A 20903-nucleotide genomic window follows, 5' to 3' on the forward strand; every position below is an offset into this window, starting at 1 on the left:
AAAATTCTGACAGTATTAAAATAATACTGTTTGTTGAACAATTTATTTCAGAAATACCATGTTCAAATTATAATTTTTGAATCAATCTTTGTTGATCAATATACTATTTATTGAAACATATTAGGAAATACCATATTCATATTATTCCATTCAAATAATAATCTTTCAATCAAAAACCCTGACAGTATTAAAATAATACTGCTTGTTCAACAATATACCATAACATATTAAAAGTTCTATCCAGCGAGTGCTGTCAATATTAATATCAATTAAAAAACTCGAGTTTAAAGAATGTTTTCAAAGAAAAAACTTTTAGCTAATGGACTCTACAAGCATTGCTTGCAAGATAAAAAAATCAAATTCATTTGAATCGAACACAAGGGAAAATCCGATACCAAATAATAATAATAATAGCAACAACAAAAACAAACACTAATCATTTTGTTTTGACGCTGCCGCAATTGCTGACGTTGACTTGTGAGGTAGCACAATAACACACGACTCAGCAGAGTGAGAGAGAGGGGGGAAGAGAGAGAGAGAGAGAGAGATGAAGCCGAGGGAGACTGCGAATATCTAATGATGCATTACCCGACTGTCTATAGCCGATCTAGTCGGTTGACTGTGTGAAAAACATCGTAACAATAAAATAATTGAGGTGGGGGCTCGCCAAAATTGTCAAATGCACTGCAACAAAGCGATGGAAAGAGAAACATATAGATAAAGGGAGAGAGGAAGAGAGATGATAAAGTGAGAGAGAGAGATCGACAACATTCCATAACAAATTCAATAGACAAACAAATGATATCTTGGAGAACCTGAAATCCAATTCGATGCGATGCGATGCGACGCAACGCGAAAACGCCCCTAGATCATTAACAAATTTAGCGGGCAGAAAATTGCACATGCTATATAATATAATAGCATATAATAGAAAATATTTGTCAGCACTGACTAACCGACTAACTGACTAACTGACTGTTTGTGGAGGCCAACTTGTCGTCGGCATTTTGCTGACTAAAGTCTAGTCACGAGACTTGACGAACCAATTAAGAGATGGAGAAAGAGTGTGTGCGAGAGAGATAGAGAGAGAGAGAGAGAGAGAGAGAGAGGGGAAATAAATGGTCGAGTTCGCTGAGAGCTGGACATAGTTAAATTGTTACGGCTTCCAGTAATATGCATATGTACTACATACATATGTATGTATGTAACTGCAGATCTATTAATTATTCCCGCACCAAAACATTCAACGAAAAATCCCCCTCAGAGATTGACTGACGCACAACACGTCACACAAGAATTTCCACTAAGGAGCAGATCAAGTCTGGCCAGATATTGCAAAACAAAGCCGCCGACGCGTTGTGTCATTTAATGACATTGGAAAACCACTAAGTGGGTCAGTTATGCTTTCCTCTCCACTCAACTTGATCTATAATTTATGCTGGAATTGTACCAAGAACAGAAAATTTCAATCTAATAAAATTTTGCTTTATTTTAATATTTTATTTTATATGCATTTTATTTTGGTATTTATTTAATTTTTAAATTTATATTATTTATTTCGTTATTTAGTACTTTGTTTACTTACTTAGTTTTTTATTTGATGAATTTATAAATGTAAGAACAAAGTACACACCATAAATGGTATTTAGTATTTAATTTATTTAGTACTTTATTTATTTATTTAGTATTCTATATTATAAATTTACAAATGTAAATATTTATCTCACTTCACTGGACCCAGATTCTCTGAGCTTAAAAACTGAATATCTACCGCATAAAGCAAATGGTATATATTCATTTGGTATTTTTGTATATTGCAAAATAATACTGACAATCCAACAGCTGAGTATGCTTCACAGTTTCTTGAATAGTGCATTTCTTTTTCTATTCAATTACTAATTTACCAACAAAAAACACAAACAGAAAGTTACTTCTTAAAAAAGTAAACATTTGAATGCATATCTTATTAATAAACGCCTCACAATTGGAAATTATTTTAATTAAACAAAAAGTAATGACTACCAATCGAAATGATTCTCAAATAATCCCTACAAAAACTCAATGACTTAAAATTAAATAGCTTATGCTGTGAATTTTAACTTGCTGCGAAGTCTCAACTTGCTATGCAAAAGGACACTTCAACATGCTTTCTCAATTAGAGTGGATTAGACATTTCTCAAGGCTCGAAGCTCCCAAGACACACACACACACACACACACACAAACACACACATATTTTGTGTCTTGATTAAGTGGCTTCCGATTGTCTTCGAGGCTAAGACAAAGAGTGGCCTGTTGATATTGTTATTGCTCTTATTGTTGTCCTAGCCACCAAGCGACAACAGCAGCAGCGTCAAGGACTGAATACATTGTTGAGTAGGACGTGGGCAGTGGACAGCGAATTGAGGGTGGTCTGGAGAAGCGGCAGGTGGTCGGTCACTTTGTGTGTGTGTAAGTGTGTGTGTGTGTGTGTGGCTCGACCTTGTAGACAATATTAAATGTTATCAATTGAGCATTGGCAAACACACACAAACAAAAAGCACTCAACGGAACGAAACGAAACGAATCGAATAGAATCAAACCGGCGGAAGAACGACAGACAAAGATGGCGATGGTCTCATAACGGAAATCGACACACAAACTGCAAGTAACAAGCAACCCTAAAGGATTCGAATAAAGCCATTATGCTATCTAATCTGCGAAAAACAAGAAACAGACCGACTCCAATACCCTGCAGCATTTGAATGGATATAATGGGTATATACACATATATAACGGTTCAATAATTATTTTCAAATAAATACCAAATATATTATCGTTAAAGTCCATTTTAGCTAATCGACCCTTTAATTGGCTTTTATCAAATATCTCCATTCATTTGCTGGGGAGTTTAGGGTATATCATGGTCGTGATCAAAGCGCTGTTGTTTTTGCCACGTGTGTCCAGTGACCTACGCAAAAGCTACACAAACAACCTTCCCCCTCCCCATCGCATCCCAGAAAACATAGAATTATGTACAATGAACACATACAAACATTCGAACATAGCGTAGCCAACAAGTCGAAAGAACGCCAACGTTCTTGTTCTTGTTGTTGTCGCACAGTGGGAGATCGCCGTTAAAAATACATTAGTTTTTTTCATTTCTTTTATTTTTGACTACCATTAATTAAAAGCTCTGGGGTATTGCAAAAAAGACATTATAAATTATGAAATTCTTGATTAGAAACAAACAGAATGTTCGTCGCTGCTATAATAAATTTAGTAGTCAGTTTTTGTTTCCTCTGCTTCTGTTCGATAACCTTATTTATAACTTTTTATTTGTCAATTTAATATTTTGTTTAAGCTTCTGCAGCAAACTTTTTTATTGAGACGGTTTTGCTGTCGAATAAATTTTGTTCATATTAATGTAATCTACTTTAATTTATAGAAATAGAGACACGTCTATGTCAATTTATATGATAATATAAAAACGTGCAGACTGTAATGCTTTTCTATAAAGAAATTTATTTAAGCAAAGATAATATTGGGGAACAACTTATAAATATATTTTTCAATTGAATAGGATGGTAACTATTTAATTATTCAATGAAAGGATGAAAGTGCTCAAGTTTTAACTAGATAAGCATTCAATTTTTCTAACTAAATGACAATAATAAACAAAACGAATATGTTTTTAAAACTGCCCCAATTATAACACAGCTTTTAACCACTGTGCGGCGCTGATGATGTTTTGAATTATGTAGACACGTGCGTGTCGATGCTTGCGGGGGGCGGAGCGAGGACGGAGTAAGGGCGAACAGTGAAGAATAGACATACACAAATACACACAAACATATGTACATACTTGTATGTGTTGTGTTGTAGTGTGGAAGTCAATCAGAGAGAGCGCCGCTCAATGTTATTGCTGTTGCTCTTGTTTTGTTTTTCTTTTTTACGTGTTTAGTTATTTGAATGTTGCTGTTGCTGTTGGTGTTGTTGTCGAAAAGAGCCGTTATCAAAATCAAAGCATTTATCGATACGTTTGCTTTAACCAGTACACACATACTTATGTCTTAAGACAGAAAGGTAAAGGTAAAAATAAGCGAAGTAAAGCTCAATTCGAAATGAGAGAGAAGGAGTGCGCGATAAACAAGAAGAGAAATACCAAATACGAAATAAGCAATACGAAATAAGCAATAACAAACCTGTTCCTCCGCCGCGCACTGCGTACGTTGTGGTCGCCTGCATGGATGATGAACTGGAACCCAAACCCGCGCCGCCGGCTCCACTGGTTTTTGTGAATTTCAACAGCATTGTGTTGATCCGTTGTCACTATTATTGTTATTGTTATTGTTGTTGTTGATTTTGTTTTTGTTATCTTGTTGCTCTTGGTACTGTTATTTGTTATCTGTTTGTCGACAAACAAAACAAAATATAACCGAAAAAAATAACACTGCTGCTTATTTTAATTGCACTTTTCAATATATATTTTATTAGTGTGTTTGTTTTTGTTGTCAAACTCCTAGCTCAGCCAACAGGCTGTATCAAACTAAAAGCAGGCGAAACCCAAAGTTCGAAGCGACAGCTACGTCGATGTCGACGGCAGCGTTTGCGGGGTTTTTTTTTGTCTATTTGTTGCTATTTTTAGTAGCAACAACACACTCAATATTTTTTTTGTTGTAGGCGATTGACGCAGGGACGAAGACGACGACAGCGACGACGACGGCAACGACGACGGTGACGAATACGCGGCACACAAGAGTCACAAATAAAATAGTTTCGCCTGTTTCCCGTTCGCTTTTGTTTCCCGTTTTCGATTCCTTTCCTATTTGCTTCTCTTGGCGCAGAATCGTTTCAAGTTGTTGTACTTGCTTACTTTTTGTTTTATCAATTATATTATTGTTTGCTATTCCACAGTCTCGCTCCACACTCTTCTATTTTTCTTTCTCTTTTGCACCCATTCGCTGCTGCTGTCGTTGTTGTTGTTCTTCTTCTTGTGTTGCTTTTTTCTATGCTTTGCTTATATGTATGTTTATGCACGCGTTGCGCGTGTATGAGTTGGAATTGAATTGTGGCTGCTTTTTCAACAAAAACTGTTCAAAATATCTGCATAAAACAGCGTGCATCACATGCATTTTATGCTTAAACCGTTGACTAATGCATTCACTTGCGTTTGCAATAGTTTTTGTTAATAAACACACGCGTTTTGCACATTAAAAAAACAAAATAATTGATTCAGTTTTTGGAACGACGCTGGCCCTTTTGCATTCAACTGGTTGCGTAGTGTTGCCGGATCGATTTACTAGCCCAGACGTCGCAACTTTCGTCTACCAGGGCTACCGATAACTCAAAAGTGTAAATCGATTATTGAAAAACAGTGCATCAATTTGTGATAACTTCTTTTTTTTTTACTAATATATACATATAAATTACTGAAAGGCCGCATTTGATAATCTTAATGATAATGTTGAAGATTCAGTAAACTTGTTTATTTTTTGTCTACAAGCAAATGGCGCCATAATGCGTAAAGTAGTAGATTTTGAAATGACAGTATACGGTCACACGCTGCTGTTGGTTGACAACAAAAATCAGCTGAAAATGCAAATTTGAAAAGAAGGCAAGTGCTACAATAAAAACAATAACAACAATTATACAATCCGAAATGTACATATACATATTTATTTGTTGACAATACGTGTAATCACAATCGCATCTAGAAGGCGTGGCGTAAACAAGTAAGAAGCGGATAAGCTAAACGTATATACTGATATATATGCGTTCAAAGTCAGCGATAAGTTCGTGATAAATTGTTAACCCTAGAACAAAGCAACAAAGAGACTGAAAGAGGCACAAACAACACAGACACAGAGTACAGACTGAAAACAACACAGTAATCATCAAGACGAGTCAAATTTGGAGTGCGCATCGACAAGCATGTGTGTGATATTCTTCTATGCTAATTCACAGCCCGATAGCGTTGATGGCTACAAACTGATCTTGGCCTCGAATCGCGACGAATTCTTTGCTCGCGACACACAACAGGTGGCTAAATGGACTGACTCCCAGCAGGTCTATGGTGGTAAGTTGATCTAAAACGATCCTAGTTTGGACAACAACCGAATAGCAGTTGTGTCAATCAGTGCTTAGCGAAGACACAAACCCCTGTTAAGGCTCTTTTCAAAAACAAATTCTATTTTTACAGGCATCGATCTGGAGCCGGGTCGCGAGGGTGGCACCTGGTTGGCCATTGGCAGCGACAAAGGCGTCTTTAAGGTGGGCGCCCTGCTCAATTTGACCGGCGAACCAAAGCCACGCAATGCAGTTGGTAAACACACAATACACACACACACACAAACCTATAGATGACCTACATTTCCATTTCCACACTTCATTGAATTCCCATTTTCATTTGCCTGCTTGTTTCTTAACGCACCCCAAAAACTTTCTTTGTTTCGAAAGCGCACAAAAACATTTTGCAACCGCATAACAACAACAGCAACAACAGCCAGCACAAGCAACGGCATGATCAACAACAACAACAAACAAATAACGAACATTTCTTACTAGGACGCGGAATGATCGTCGCTGACTTTGTGCGTCAATCGGATGAACAACACAACATTGCCAACTACAATCAACAACTGCTCGCCGACTGCACCAAATACAGTGCCTTCAATTTCGTATCCATTGAAATTGGGTAAGCAATGAATCCAACAGTTAACCAACTCCTTTAACTTTCTCTTTTATTTCAGTGATTCCTCGAAACCGGCGGAGATCAATCTGCTTAGCAATGTGCCGCCAACGCTGGCGCCCTTTAAGCAAGGCCAATGCTATGGCTTTGGCAACAGTCTGCCCGATGCTCCCTTCGAGAAAGTCCAATACGGTCAGCAGCATTTCGATCAGATCGTCCAACAGCATGGCCACTCGAGTGTGGAAACCTTGAGTGCCGAGTTGCTGCAGTTGCTGAAGAACAAGCATAAATTCTGGCCCGATGTCGAGCTGAAGCGACGTGCGCCCAGCTGGGGCGAAGGACTAAGTGCCCTGAATGTCCACATCCCGGAGCATGGCTATGGCAGTCGGACACATTCGCTCATTCTGGTGGATGCGAACAATAAGCTGCATTTCATTGAGGAGACCATGGCGGGCTTGGAGCCCGATGGCGAGTGGCGTCGCACGCATATTGAAAAGCAATTCTAAAGCATTTAAATTCGCTTGACGCGGCCTCACACAAATGTGCGGTGCTTAAAAGCAAAAATAAAAAAAAAAATTGATACTGTTAAGTCTCCTACAAAGTATGAAAAGTTGTTTGCTAGTTGTAAAGGTAAGCTGTACAAATTTACTTTGTTTTCTTTTATACAAAGTTAGGTTGCAATGTGTAACTTTATTTCACTTGCATTATTTCAAATGGAATTCGAGTTTTAAACAGACATTCAGTTTGTTTCAACACTTGTAGTAAATCAGTTTAATAACAATGCTTTGTATTGTTGAATTATTTGAATGCAACTTACTGTTTTTACAAACAATTGCGATTACATGAAAATATATATGGAAACCGCTTTCAATTTTTATTTATAGTATGATCATTTATTTCTCATTGAAATAAAATACAATTGTATATAAAAAAAACATATTCATGTGGATTCATTCATAGTAAGATTTGCAACCACTTACAATTGATCCCAATTAGGAACATTCTCACTCGAAAAGCAATCAAAAGTGTTCCATAAAAATGATGCTAGCATAATATTCGTATCATGCTCAGCTGTTTAAATATCAGACATATCTACACAACATGCTCGTATAAGAGGATTATATATATATTTTGTTTTTATATTATTTAAGCGAAATAACAGAAATTTGTGTGTGTGTGTTTGTGTTATGCAAGAGTTAAGTTAACTACGAGTTATCTTTATGATGCATTCGCCCTATTTGTAGCTCTTGCCAACACGTCCGCCTCCACGGGCTTTTCCCCTGCCTCCTCCTGCTCCGCCTCCAGTAGCTGCCGCTTCATCTCCTCCTCCGCCAGCGCCACGCACTGCGCTCTTGAATTTGCGTGAATTCATGGCGCGTTTGCTGTGTGTAAAAACAATTTGTAAATTAGCCATTTATAAAGTAATAAAAAGCGTATTAGGAAGCTCACCGTTTGTTGAGCGTGTTGCGTGTGAGCGGTATGTAGGCATAGGGATCTAGTTTGCCGCTCTTCTTCATGTCACCCTTGGCCTTCTTGGTGCTGTATTCGCTGCCAGCCACGCGACTTACGCCGGATTTCACAGACATGGCATCGCTAGACTTGCCGCCACCGCCAAGTGGACGATGGATACCCTTGCGTGTGCTGGCGCTGGTGACGCCGGAGCGCATGCTCATGGCATCGCTGGTTGCCTTGCGCTTACGCTTCGCTGTTGTCGCCTGTTGCAGTTCCTCCTCATCGCTGGAATCATCTTCCATGCCACGCTTGGGATTGCCACCGGCACCGGCCACATGACCGCTATCCGCAGACGAATCATCGCTGTCGGAGCCATCATCATCGTCGTCGTCAGCCGTGCCTTGGCCACGCAGCGCCTTGTCGCTGATGATCAGACGGCCATCGTCGGCGGTCTTGAAGCCGCCATTGGCCAATTGTGGTTTCTTGGCCTTGGCCAGTTTACTGCTCACAGCTGCGGCCGACGAACCACTCGCTGAAAAAGTAAAAATCACCATTTAAAATAGATCATAAGCAACTTCAGAGCATGGCAACTTACTCAGCACATTGCCAATGGACTTGAGATCGGCCAAATCGACAATTTCGTCTTCGTCCTCGCGTATGTAAGTGCTGCGTGCCTGCTTGGACTTAGTCTTGTTTTTGGATTTGCTAGACGTCGCAGCGCCCTCCTCTGTGTCCATGTCCTCGGGCAGATCCGAGTCCGAGTCGGCCAAAATATCATCAATGCTACAGTCGAAGTATTACAATTAGAGTATGAAATAATTACATATTAGCTTCACTCTTACGTATAACTCTTTGGCTCCAATTCGCCACCAATGAGTTGCTCCTCATCCGAACTCTCAGCTTGCGCCTCCTCGTTTTGCTTCTTGCGCGTATCACGACGCATTTGCTTGCGTATCTTTTTGAGACGACGATGTGTGACTTCATCATCACCAGGCACAAAACGTGCCAGCTCCTCGGTGCTAAAGCGTTTGCAGAGCTTCTTTAGGAAATAACCAATCTGTATGCGACAATAGCGCTTCGTGTCCTTCGTCATGGCGGACAAAGCGCGCATCTGCAAATTCAAAAACAGTTGCGTTAAAGAATTTCTATTTTCTTTTTTTCATACACTACACTTACAATCGTTTCGAGATGATTGGCAACCAGCGGTATGGGCATCACCTTGATGAATGTGATAAGGAAGGCAACGGCAGCCTCCGCCTGATGCCTGGACTTTTGCACCAGAAACACCGACACCTGTTGTAGCACAAATTCCAAAGTGCTCACTGTGAGATGTTGTCCTTGCTGCTGCAGCACCGCACGGAAGGCGAGAATTGTGTTTGTCGATAGGGATTCGTCGCCAGTGAAGCCAGCGATTAGAATGTCCACGAACTCATTGATTTTGCCCGCCTCCTGATACAGATTGACAATCAATTTGATCAGCTGCTCGGCCACCTGCTCCTTGCGTGTGGAGAAGTCCTTGTAGTTGAGCACAGCCTCTGGTATGGCCTTCATCACCAGCTGATCGTTGTACTTGAGGTTGGTGCGGCAATCGAGCAGCGATTTAAGACAACTGTGTGGTGGACAAAGATGCAAAGGTATTTTAGATATTGTAGGTAAAAGTATATAAAAAAAGCAGTTATAACAAGTCGAAAGTGCTCGACTGTGAGATACACAATAAACTTTATCTGCTTTCTCTGAGATCTAGGTGTTCATACTGACGAACGGACAGACAGACAGACCGATATGGATATAGACTTTAAAAGGATTGGAGCTGCCTCCTTCAGTCTGTTACATTCTTTTTCTGGAGGCACAAACTTATAATACCCTTCTACCCCATAAAAACTAGTCTAATCGCTTTCAAGACTTACTGCAAACGCGACGCCTGGCAGACGTTGCATGTGGTGTCGAAGGCCTCCAGGAGAATCTGCTGCAGCTGCAGGCAATTCTTGCGTGTGAATTTCTGGCACGATGCCTGCTCTGAAGTCATCAGCTCACGCAGCAATCTGCAAGGCAGAAAAGAAATATAAATAATGGGAATTTGAATATCAAATTGCTGCACTTACTCGTAAGTTTTGCGCTGCTGCTTCTTCAGCTTCTGCTCGTCGCGGGACACCAGCTTGGACTTGTCGTTGCGCAACACGGGCGCCATATACTTTTCGAAGTAGGCCTCGATGCCGCGACACTTTTGCACACACACAATGGCCGCATTGATGTCGAAATACGCATCGTACTCAAACGTGGCCACTGCGCTGCCTGCCAACAGCTCCTGAGCGCTCTCAAAGAGCTGATTCTGCACATCGGCGGGAGCACGTGCAATATACAAGCGTATCACATCGAGAGCACGCTTGCGTAGATCCGCCTCGTAGGTGCCCTTCGGCTTCTGGATGTAGATGTTGAAGAGACGCGGCAGAAAGTTGCGTGCATATTGCGCTATGGCCGCATGACATTCTGGACTTTGGCTCTCGTCCAGCAGTTCGATTAAACCATCATAGATTGCTGCCCGAAACTCAGGATTATGCTGCAGTGCCTCACCCAATGTGGGCGCCAATTGGCGCAGATATTCGGGATCACGTGGATGACGACAGAAGCCGGGGAAAAGACCCCACAGCTGGCAACTGATCAGCTCGTAGATGTGCGCCTTCGACACGTTCTTCTCGTCGGCGGCGAACTTACGCCAATTAGCCTGACTGTGCTGTGCCAGCGGTATCACATGCTCCAAGAAGAACTGCAGACTGGCGCCGGTGGCGCCTTCGCGCATCAGTGGCAACAGCCAGGAGCGTTCCATGCTCACGCCGCCGCTGCCATCGTTGAGCGGCAGAGCCTTCAGCACCAGTTCGGGACCGAGTGCCTTGATGGCGCTAATCACCGTGTGCTCGATCTGCAGACGCAGTGCACCTTGGCTGTCGATGCGTTTGCCAATCGTGGCCAGCGAGTTGCTCAGCTCCGCACTGCAAAATCCAAAAAGGGAATAAGTAATTATAAATGTGTACGAAATGCAACACAGGAAACTTAATATAATCCATGAATATGTTTTTCAAAATTTAATTTAGAAAATTAATCAATAAGATTACTTCTAAACCCATTTGAAACTCTTTGTACTGCCTGAACTATTAAATTATCATTTAAGGACCAAACAGGTTATGCTAGAATACTGTCATCATGCTATAGTATTCCAATTATACTAAAATTCATATATAGTATATTCTAGATAATGCTAGAATACTATCGTCATCTTAGTAAGTATTATAATTATACTAAAATTCACATATATTTTCAGCATGATATACTGTTATAATTATACTAAATGCACATTTAGTATATTCTAGATAATGCTAGAATACCATCTTCGTGGTAAAGTAGTATACTTATACTAAAATACACATATACCGTCACTTATAATTATACTATAATAATATAATTCTAGAATACTATCGGTGTGATATTGTATTATACTTATACTAAAATGCACATATAGTATATTCTAGATAATGCTAGAATACTGTCATCATGGTATAGTATTGTAATTATACCAAAAGGCACATATACTGTCACTTATAATTATACTATAATTCACATTTTGTATATTCTAAATAAATGAACACCATAAAGACCAAACAGTTAATGCTAAAATATTGTCAGTGTAAGACACTATTATAATTATACTGAAATGCACATTTAGTAAATTTTAAACAATGCTAGAGTACTGTCAGCATGGTATACTATTATAATTATACTAAAATTCACATATAGTATTTTCTAATTCTTAAAATCAATGTTCCACACTCACCCAAAATGCTTGCCACACGCCTCAAACACAATGCCAAAGATGAGTATGACATATTTGGAGATCTCGCCGAATGGTGCATTTAGCATCTTGTGCAGCGATCCAATGATCTTCGTCACCGACTGACGATGCACATCGGCCAGCTCTTTGGTGGCACAGGCACGTGCCACACAATCCTGCAGCAGTTCCTTAATGCAATTGGAAACGCCGACAATCAATTCGCTGCGATCCGATAGCCACAGATCTGTGGTGCAGACGTCAAAGAGACGCGGCAACGCTTGTATGCACAAGTCCAGTTGCAAGGTGGCCAGATGCACGTGACCCTCCTTTAGCACTGTGATCCATGAGAGTGTTTGACGCACATCGCTGCGATCCGGACGATACTCATGTATGGCGGCCAACAACTTCGCACACAGCGTGGCATTCAGATTGGTGCTGCGGGTGAGGAAGAGTGCGTGCAATGCCTGAAAACAATTGGTGCGCACCAGCACATTGGCAGCTGTCATGATGGACAGCAAATGCTCGCACACGCTGCGTATGTCCTCGGTGCGAAAGCCGGCTAGTGTATCCTTCAGCAGTGCCAGAGTGTAGAGCACTGTGGTCTGGGCATTGGCCAGCACCTCGGGCTTGAATTGCGACAGACAGAATTTGGTGACACGCGGCCCAGCCGGATGATGCTTTATCTTCGATGGTTCCGGCTCAGTGTCTGGTCCGGTTTCGGTGGGCAGCATGAAGCAGCTGCCATGTATGATCGAGACGATAGCGTGTTGTGCTGCCTTGCGTATCTTGGGACGGGAGTGTATGCTAAAGGCGAGCAGTGCATCAAAGTATTGGAACGTCGAGCTGTACGACCACGTGGCATAATCCTGGGCACGCAGTAGCACCGACATGCAGCCAATCAACTAAAAGCAACAATTAATTGAATATTTACTTAGACTTAATATATAGGACTGAAATCGACACTATTATTGAAGTACGGCAATGTACCCTCAATAAAAGAAACGAACATTTTCTATAGATTATAAAATACTTACATAGCGTATGACAGACTGATTGCTGGAGTCGATAAAGCGTTGCAGTAGCTGCTGGATGGTGGCTGCCGTTTGATCGAAACGCTTGCGCAGCACAGGCCATGGCACCGACTTGATGCCCATGGAAAGCAAAGCGATGCCGGCAATGATGTCGCGCTCTTCGGTGGCTGCCTCAATTTGATTGAGCAATAAAAGGAAGTACTCGGTGGATGTCTCTCCGCCGCCACGTTCACGTATGATCTCGGTAAGTGCGCTTAGTATAGCAAGCATCTCCTTGTGCAAATCGGATGAGGCGCGAAAGCCAGTGAGCAGCTTCTTAAAGCTCACGTTGCTGCAGCTGCTGTAGTTGGACGCAAAGGTCTGGAAGGTTTTAACGGTGCTCGGCTGTGTGCCGGACATTCCCGACATGCCATCGTCATCAGCGTCGTCCAGCCTAAAGGATTTCAGGCTACCGGCCACGTCGCTAACTGTTGTCGTCTCTGTGTTGTATGCGAGACGCTGTTCGTGTTTGTGCACCGCCTCCATGGTGAGGCCATTGTTATTGCTTGTGCCAGCTGCAGCAGCTAATAATAAACCATCACAGTTCATAAGCGACCACTTTTAAAAACAAAACTATTTGGCACTTTGCTTACCCAAATTCAAATTTGGCTGAAAGAAACGCGACTTGGCTTTGAGGCGATGCTTCATTTGATCTGGATTCGAGACGGCTGACTGGCCCTTGCTCCAGTTTTTGCCCTTGCTGTGGCGCTTCAATTTCGAACGAAATTTACCCATTGTTCACAGTTTTTGTTACCACTTTTTGTGTTATTTGCTTGAATTCAAAATGCAAAATTAAAACACGTGCAGCACGCACCTAGAGCAAGTTTGTTTGTTATCGATTTCATATATCGGTATCGATATCGTGCAACACCTGCCAAAGCAAAATACAGCTGTGGCATGTGTAGCGTTGCCAGCTGGCTCTATTGCAAAATATACCAGGAAGCACACATACAATATGCGTACATGGTATATTTGGGGAATTGAGGATGCGGTCACGCTGGCCGCAATACCTTATTTGGGGATTGGACTCACACCACTAGTTAGTATTTATTTATTATTAACATTAACATAAAACAAAACATACGGCGCACTATACCCATCGAGCACAATGTGGCAAACGCTGCTCGGCCTCAGTTGTCAATAAAGCAAGCGGACGGACGGACAGACGGACGGGCAGCACGACGACAACAACAACAACAGCAACAACGAAACGCAGCCAGCGACGCGCTGACAACAAAAACAATGAACAACAATTTCGTATGAATTAAAAATGTATGTAAATGCTTAACGGACCCTAGCGAAAGACCCGCCTTCTATACATTTGCGCCCCAGTAATGAGTTGCCATCGTCTCGATGAACAACACACAAGCAACAACAGCAACAAAAAGAACAAACAAACAAAAATAAAAACAACACCTGAGGGCGAACGTCAAAGAAGAAGACGACGACGAAGCCGGTGAGAGAATCGACAACAACAACAACAATAATAGCAGTAGCAGCCAGCAAAAGCAACAACAACAAACCAATTTCCAGTCCAAAGCATAAGAAGAAAGAAAGTAAGCTTCAAGTGAAAATTAGGCCAACATTTGCAACAGAAGCAACAAGAACAACAATAACAATAAAATATAGAAAACGTTATCCATGAAACCTCAGCCATAAGTGGCAAACAACAATAAAAATAATCAAAAAAATAAATTAACAAAAAACCAATACCTCAAAATGGACTTTCTGGCCAATTTCATCAAGAATCCCCAAAGCATGCTTTGTAAGTATCACACACACAAAATAACAAATCATATATCGAAATATTCGAAATGGAATTTGAATTTGAAATTGGGGGATATGTTTAAATGCAGCCACATACATCGATCTGGACTATTCACTATGGCTATATCGCTTCCTAACGCCGCTGATTGTAACATTCCTGTTGCCGCTGGTCTTCGTTGCCCTCATCTATATATCATTCTTGGTGCTCTTCATCTACAAGTTGCACAGGTAAGAAATGCTGACGCCACCCGATTGTCTATATAACGAATATATACATACATATATATATTATTTTTTATGCTTGTTTTTGTCCATCTTTTGCTGTCATTGCACTTTTGCCATTGAACTCTTGTGAATTTGTTTTACGAATTTCGTATCAGGGCTGCAAGCTTTTGTTATTTGAATTTGAGGGCCTCTCCTAAAAAGGTTCAAAAGGTTTCTAGATCAAGTTTAGTTAAAGCATGTTTATTTTTTGATAGAGTAGCTTTTAGACTTTGTATTCACACATTTTTTAGCAGATTTTGATTTTTGGGATCTGATAAAATTCTTAAATGTTTTTTTTTTAAATGTTTTTTTTTTTTTTTTTTTTTTATAGAGTAGGTTTTAGACTTGGAATTCACACATTTCAGCAGATTTTGGTTTTTGGGATCTGATAAACTTTTTAAATGTTTTTTTTGAAATGTTTTTTTTTTTTTTTTATAGAGTAGGTTTTAGACTTTGAATTCACACATTTCAGCAGATTTTGGTTTTTGGGATCTGATAAAATTTTTAAATGTGTTTTTTTTTAAATGTTTTTTTTTTTTTTTTATAGAGTAGGTTTTAGACTTTGAATTCACACATTTCAGCAGATTTTGGTTTTTGGGATCTGATAAAATTTTTAAATGTGTTTTTTTTAAATGTTTTTTTTTTTAAATGTGTTTTTTTTTTAATTTTAAGATTATGATAAGTTAAAGAAACTAAGTTACAATTCGATCCGAATAAAAGCTGTTTTTTGATTTTCGAACCTTCAATTTTAGTATGCATAAATAAATAAAAATTTAATGGTAAACCGGTTCGCCAAGAAACACTCCTGAACCGCTGTGCAACCCTCGTTGAAATCGACGATCGCAAAAATCCAAAAAATTTAAAAATCAACAACTCCCCTCGAATGCAAAAGCTTACATACATATATGAATGTAGCTTAGCTTACACTTGAACCTTCTGCCTGTTGAGCAAGTGCCACTCAACGCTGACTTTGCATTATTTATTTACGTAGCTCTTAACTCTCCAAAAGGCCACATTGTAATGTAGACAATTTTAAACCGGTTCCTCTAATGCTAATTAACTATAATCCGACTAGTAGATAGAATAACTCTTCTAACTCAGCTGCTTCTCACCCTCTCTCTCTCTCTCTTTCTTAGTTAATTACAGAAATTTTTTTTTGTATAATTTTGTAGGTTTTTTTCTCAGTTCTGTTTTACTAATAATGTGTAGCATGTTCCGGCAGTGCGTCATGAGCATTCGATAAGCGATTTCAATTTTAAACTAGAGCTATATTCTTTTGTATGCTGGCATTGCTTTGTTTTTTTTTTTTATTGTATAAAATGATAACAAGGTTTTCGATAATATATGACAACCGCGTACTATGACGATATCAGGTGCCATTCATTATTTGCCATCAAGCTAATCTCTAGACGCATTTTATGTGTTAAATGTAACGCCATTTATTTAGTTTATTCTCTCTCTCTCTATCTATCGCTGTTGTGCACATTTTTAATTGTTGTAGTGCTAAACTAAACAAAATTTAATGCGTTTTATACCCTGTACCCTGTAATAAAAGTGGAAATGGGGCATGCTAGACATAAACAAACAAAATTTATATATTTAAAAGAGTTATAAATATGTAAAACTTATAAATCAGTGAATAATAATGTATTAAATAAAATTATGCAGGGTAGTTTATGGTCGGGCAAGTCACATTGCGTCATACTCATTAACCATGAGCAAATAAGGGACAGGCACAAGTTGTTTGCAATGCAATAGAACGTTGCATCGATCCGTCTTTCTGTCCGTCCGCCTCTTAATTAATGTCGTTCTCAATAACTATAAACGCTAGAGACTGCAAATTTGATCTGTAAACTCAGACTTAGTCTAGATACTTGAGTTTTATTTTCAAATTTAATTGCTTCGCCTTTTTTGCACGATAACTTTCATTTTTAGACTTGGTTGTAGTAGCTGGAAGGTTGCATAGAATTTTCTTCTTGCTGTTGTTGTTTGTATCTGACAACAAAAGAGGCGCAAAACAGTCGCTAAGTGGTGACGAGCTATAGGCAGCGAAACATTTGTTTGCCCTTCTTATCAGCATCTTGTTATAAAAGCAGAAAAATAATAATAATAACAATGAGAAGTAGAATAAAAAAAACGGAGCAGAACATAACATTGGGGGTCGCGATGACCAGGTGCGGATTTCATGTACAAGATCAAGAACATTACTGTACGCAATTGTGAACTTGAAAAAGATGAAATAGAAAATTTCATGCCATTGATTTATTGAGATTTTGATATGGAAAGTCGCAGCAGCGTTTTATGCTGATAACACCTGAGGCTGCCCCTAATGACAATGCTAATGCTGCAGCTGCTGATGCTGATGCTGATCCATCGCGAAGAAACTAAATTTAAACATAATTATCAGTTTAGCAATTAATTAGCACGTCGAAGTGCAAAACAACATTGATATTAACTATGTAGCTGCAGACAGCAAGCCTCGACTCTCCGACTCGCTTGGCAACTATTATTATGTTATTATTATCAATTGATAAGACAATGTTTCCGTTCTTATCACTGTGCTTAATGTGTTTCATATCCATCAGCAAAGTCACTTCCCTTGGCTCATGAGGCTTGAGAATTTCTCCATTACTCAAAACGCACATAAGCCAACGCAGCTTGCAGTCTAGTCGAGTGTAGTCGAATACTAGATACTCTATATAATGGTTGGGAAACTGAGCAATTGATATAGAAAATTCTAGATAAATCCAAATCTTATAGAACTTTATTGCATGCCATTCAAGTTCACGCAGAAAAATGATTAGATCAAAATAATCAGTTTTATATTAATGTCAATCAAGATTGTTTACTATATACGTATAAGTTAATTGATTGATTGCTTACATATTTCCGCTATTGATTACATACAATGTATTACAATGTATTGTAAGCACTGTTTACCCTTAATTTGTATGTTAGAAAATCATGAATGTGATTTATTTGTAGCAATATTTACTATGCGAGCACGTTTTAATTCGATTTAAAATAAAACAAGTAAAAATGCTAAAGTCGAGTATGCTCGACTGTGAGATACCCGCTACTAATTGTGAATAAAAGCAAAACATTGTGCGGTATTAATTTCAAAATATACCATATTAATATTTCTCAAGATGTACTGAATACTACTAAATACTATATTGTTGTAATACCACATTCAAAATATACACAAATATACTACTACCCTATAGTGGGTATAAAAATAAATTACCTTTTAGTATAATTCTAATTTGAGGTAGTTTTCAAAGAAGTTGCAACTCAATACTTAACTTTATCATTTGCTAAAATATTATACTGTTTTATTTTTGCTAATAAATGAATTTTGAATATAGATTCCTATTTATTCTATGATTTTCGGTTAACAATTTAATTTGTTACGAAATTCTAGCGATAGAATGTTATTTTGTCCAATTATATATTTAACTTAATGTAAGTCAATTATGTATTTAGCCAAATTATAAAATACAGACATTCTATCGTAATTAAATAGTAGTCTATCGGTAGTATCTTTAAATTTGATTGGTCAACTAAATTCAAGTTTATTTTATTTAGCAAAAGATTTTAAATACATATATTAAATTGTATTTTCAACAAGTGAATTTATTTATTTGAATGTTAAATTCCCAAATATGGTTTCAGTAAAATATAAAATCATTTTAAATCGCCTCAAAAATACATATTTGATATTTCAAACTAATTTACAGGTTGATTTGAAATTTTCTAAAATTTTATTTTTAAAAAAATCTGTTGAATTTATTTGAATGCGTGATTGACTACCATTATTAAGAAGGTTCACTTATTGAAAACATGAATTATTAAATAATTTGTGATTGCCTTTAAAATATATAATAAATAGCTTCAATATAAATTTTAAATATTTTGAATAATGTTTTCGTTTTCTAGAGAATTTATATATAAAATGAAAAATGAGAAAATAAATGAATTAATATATTTTAGGTAAAAACAATAAACTAAAATTCAGCGTTTAAATAAATTCAATACTTTTCTTAATAATGATTTAAAGTTTAAAGTCGGTTGGTGGTGGTTGAAATAATAATTCCAATTAAATTATGAAATACCTTCAATTTTTTCAATTTTTCATATCTTTATCCCCTTGCAGGCAAGTTATAATGCGAGCGGTGCAAACGGATCGGAATTTCTGGCGCGTGGGTCGCAAGATTGTGGCCGCCATCTGGGATGCACATGCGCGCATCTATCACGGCTACGAGGTGATCGGCCTGGACAACATACCCCAGGAGGGACCAGCGCTGATCGTGTACTATCACGGCGCGATCCCCATCGATATGTACTATCTGAACTCGCGAATGCTGCTGCAGCGGGAGCGATTGATCTACACGATCGGTGATCGTTTCCTGTTCAAATTGCCCGGCTGGGGCACGATCTCGGAGGCGTTTCACGTCAGTCCGGGGACGGTGCAATCGTGTGTGAGCATACTGCGCGATGGCAATCTGTTGGCGATATCGCCGGGCGGCGTTTATGAGGCGCAATTCGGTGATCATTACTACGAGCTGCTGTGGCGCAATCGCGTCGGTTTCGCCAAGGTGGCCCAAGAGGCCAAGGTGCCGATCATACCGTGCTTCACACAGAATCTGCGCGAAGGTTTTCGCCAGGTGGGCATCTTTCGTACGTTCTTTATGCGATTGTACAATAAGGTGCGCATTCCGGTTTATCCGATCTACGGCGGATTTCCGGTCAAGTTTCGTACATATCTGGGCAAGCCCATCGAATACGATGAGAACCTGACGGCGCAAGAGCTGCAAATAAAGGTATTTAAATGGTGCATATTTATGTTTAACTGATTAATAATACTTTGTTGGATATATTTAAGGTGGCCACAGCGATCGAAGAACTGATTAATCAGCATCAGCGTCTGCCGGGCAGCATACTGATGGCACTCTTGGATCGTCTGCCTGCATTCAAAGCTCAGCGCAAAGAGGAAAATGAGAAGGAGAAGGAGAAAGCGAAGGCGGAATGAATCACGCTTCGCATCTCAAAACAATTGTTACTAACTGTGTTAATGACTAATATCTACAAAACAAACAAAACAAAAACATGAACTTAAACAAAGCGCCGCCATAAGACTTCGTTCCATGTACTTCACTATATTAATATTGCTGTAATCGTAAAAAAAAACATAACTTCCTTTATACATATACATATATACTTTATGTACATTTCTTTAGTCATTTAAGTCTCTCCCTCGCTCCTTTGAGTGCAATAATAACAATTCGCCTTGTATCGCCGTAAGCATTTTAAGCTCACCTCCTTGTATAGCTCATAGTTCTTTTTTTTTTTTTGTTTTTTTCTTTAACTAAATAACTTCTTGTACTTTGGTTTAATTCTTACACGAATAGATTGCTGTATTTTTGAGTGTGACTGAATAATAATGAGTGCGCGCGCGAATGTGTATAAATAAGATTGTAATTAGCTTTCTTTTTTTACGCCACACACACACACACAAAACAAATATCCCTATATATCTCGTATACCTTGTATCGTCGTATATATTATATATTGTAACTGTATAATTGTGTATATTGTATTGTAGAAACGTGCAGTTAACATTTAAATGTTTTAGACACTTTCATACCGAATGCAACAAATGACAATTAATTTTAAGCATAATGACTTGATGTTGAATTTCAATTAAATGATAACAATACAAACGAAAATTGGAGTTGGTTTTTTATTTGCGGCGAGGAAGGATACTAAATGATTTTTTTATATACCTGCTACCCATAGAATAGAAGGGAATGTACAATTGTGAACTTAGAAATAGCAGTGCTTACAAAATACGCGTT

General features: G+C 38.8%; 4 protein-coding genes across 7 annotated transcripts in view; 2 read left to right on the plus strand and 2 right to left on the minus strand.

The window, feature by feature from the left end:
• Positions 1-5268, minus strand: part of LOC117563280 (nuclear factor of activated T-cells 5) — a 53363-nt gene extending 48095 nt beyond the window's left edge. The window contains exon 1 of one of the 2 annotated variants that reach the window (XM_052005404.1): positions 4184-5268. In XM_052005404.1, the coding sequence (XP_051861364.1) occupies positions 4184-4292 (109 nt within the window). In that variant the 5' untranslated portion in view covers positions 4293-5268. The remainder of the gene's footprint in view (positions 1-4183) is intronic. The other variant, XM_034241637.2, reaches the window with a different exon arrangement.
• A 312-nt stretch (positions 5269-5580) lies between these two features.
• On the plus strand, positions 5581-7258 carry LOC117577705 (transport and Golgi organization protein 2). Of its 3 annotated transcripts, XM_034262603.2 has the most exons (5): positions 5581-5713; positions 5799-6057; positions 6181-6303; positions 6438-6675; positions 6731-7258. In XM_034262603.2, the coding sequence occupies exons 2-5, from the start codon at positions 5913-5915 to the stop codon at positions 7173-7175; spliced, it is 951 nt and encodes a 316-aa protein (XP_034118494.1). In that variant the 5' UTR covers positions 5581-5713; positions 5799-5912; the 3' UTR covers positions 7176-7258. The 3 variants fall into 3 exon arrangements, with proteins under 3 accessions (XP_034118494.1, XP_051861400.1, XP_034118495.1); XM_052005440.1 differs by having other exon boundaries at positions 5581-6057; XM_034262604.2 differs by having other exon boundaries at positions 5591-6057; positions 6546-6675.
• Positions 7259-7777: 519 nt separating this feature from the next.
• LOC117569628 (RRP12-like protein) lies at positions 7778-13840 on the minus strand. The gene is made up of 10 exons (XM_034250870.2): positions 13608-13840; positions 12979-13538; positions 11948-12846; positions 10224-11108; positions 10029-10163; positions 9298-9730; positions 8964-9232; positions 8717-8904; positions 8119-8653; positions 7778-8051 (listed from the first exon to the last, which is right to left on the minus strand). Exons 1-10 carry the CDS (start codon positions 13747-13749, stop codon positions 7904-7906), a joined length of 4194 nt encoding a protein of 1397 aa, XP_034106761.1. The 5' UTR covers positions 13750-13840; the 3' UTR covers positions 7778-7903.
• Positions 13841-14013: 173 nt separating this feature from the next.
• On the plus strand, positions 14014-20624 carry LOC117565062 (transmembrane protein 68). Its single transcript, XM_034244047.2, has 4 exons — positions 14014-14779; positions 14871-15009; positions 19202-19868; positions 19931-20624. Exons 1-4 carry the CDS (start codon positions 14734-14736, stop codon positions 20075-20077), a joined length of 999 nt encoding a protein of 332 aa, XP_034099938.1. The 5' UTR covers positions 14014-14733; the 3' UTR covers positions 20078-20624.
• Positions 20625-20903: the final 279 nt, after the last annotated feature.

This window comes from Drosophila albomicans, chromosome X, assembly GCF_009650485.2.
Source record: "Drosophila albomicans strain 15112-1751.03 chromosome X, ASM965048v2, whole genome shotgun sequence".
Taxonomy (NCBI): domain Eukaryota; kingdom Metazoa; phylum Arthropoda; class Insecta; order Diptera; family Drosophilidae; genus Drosophila; species Drosophila albomicans.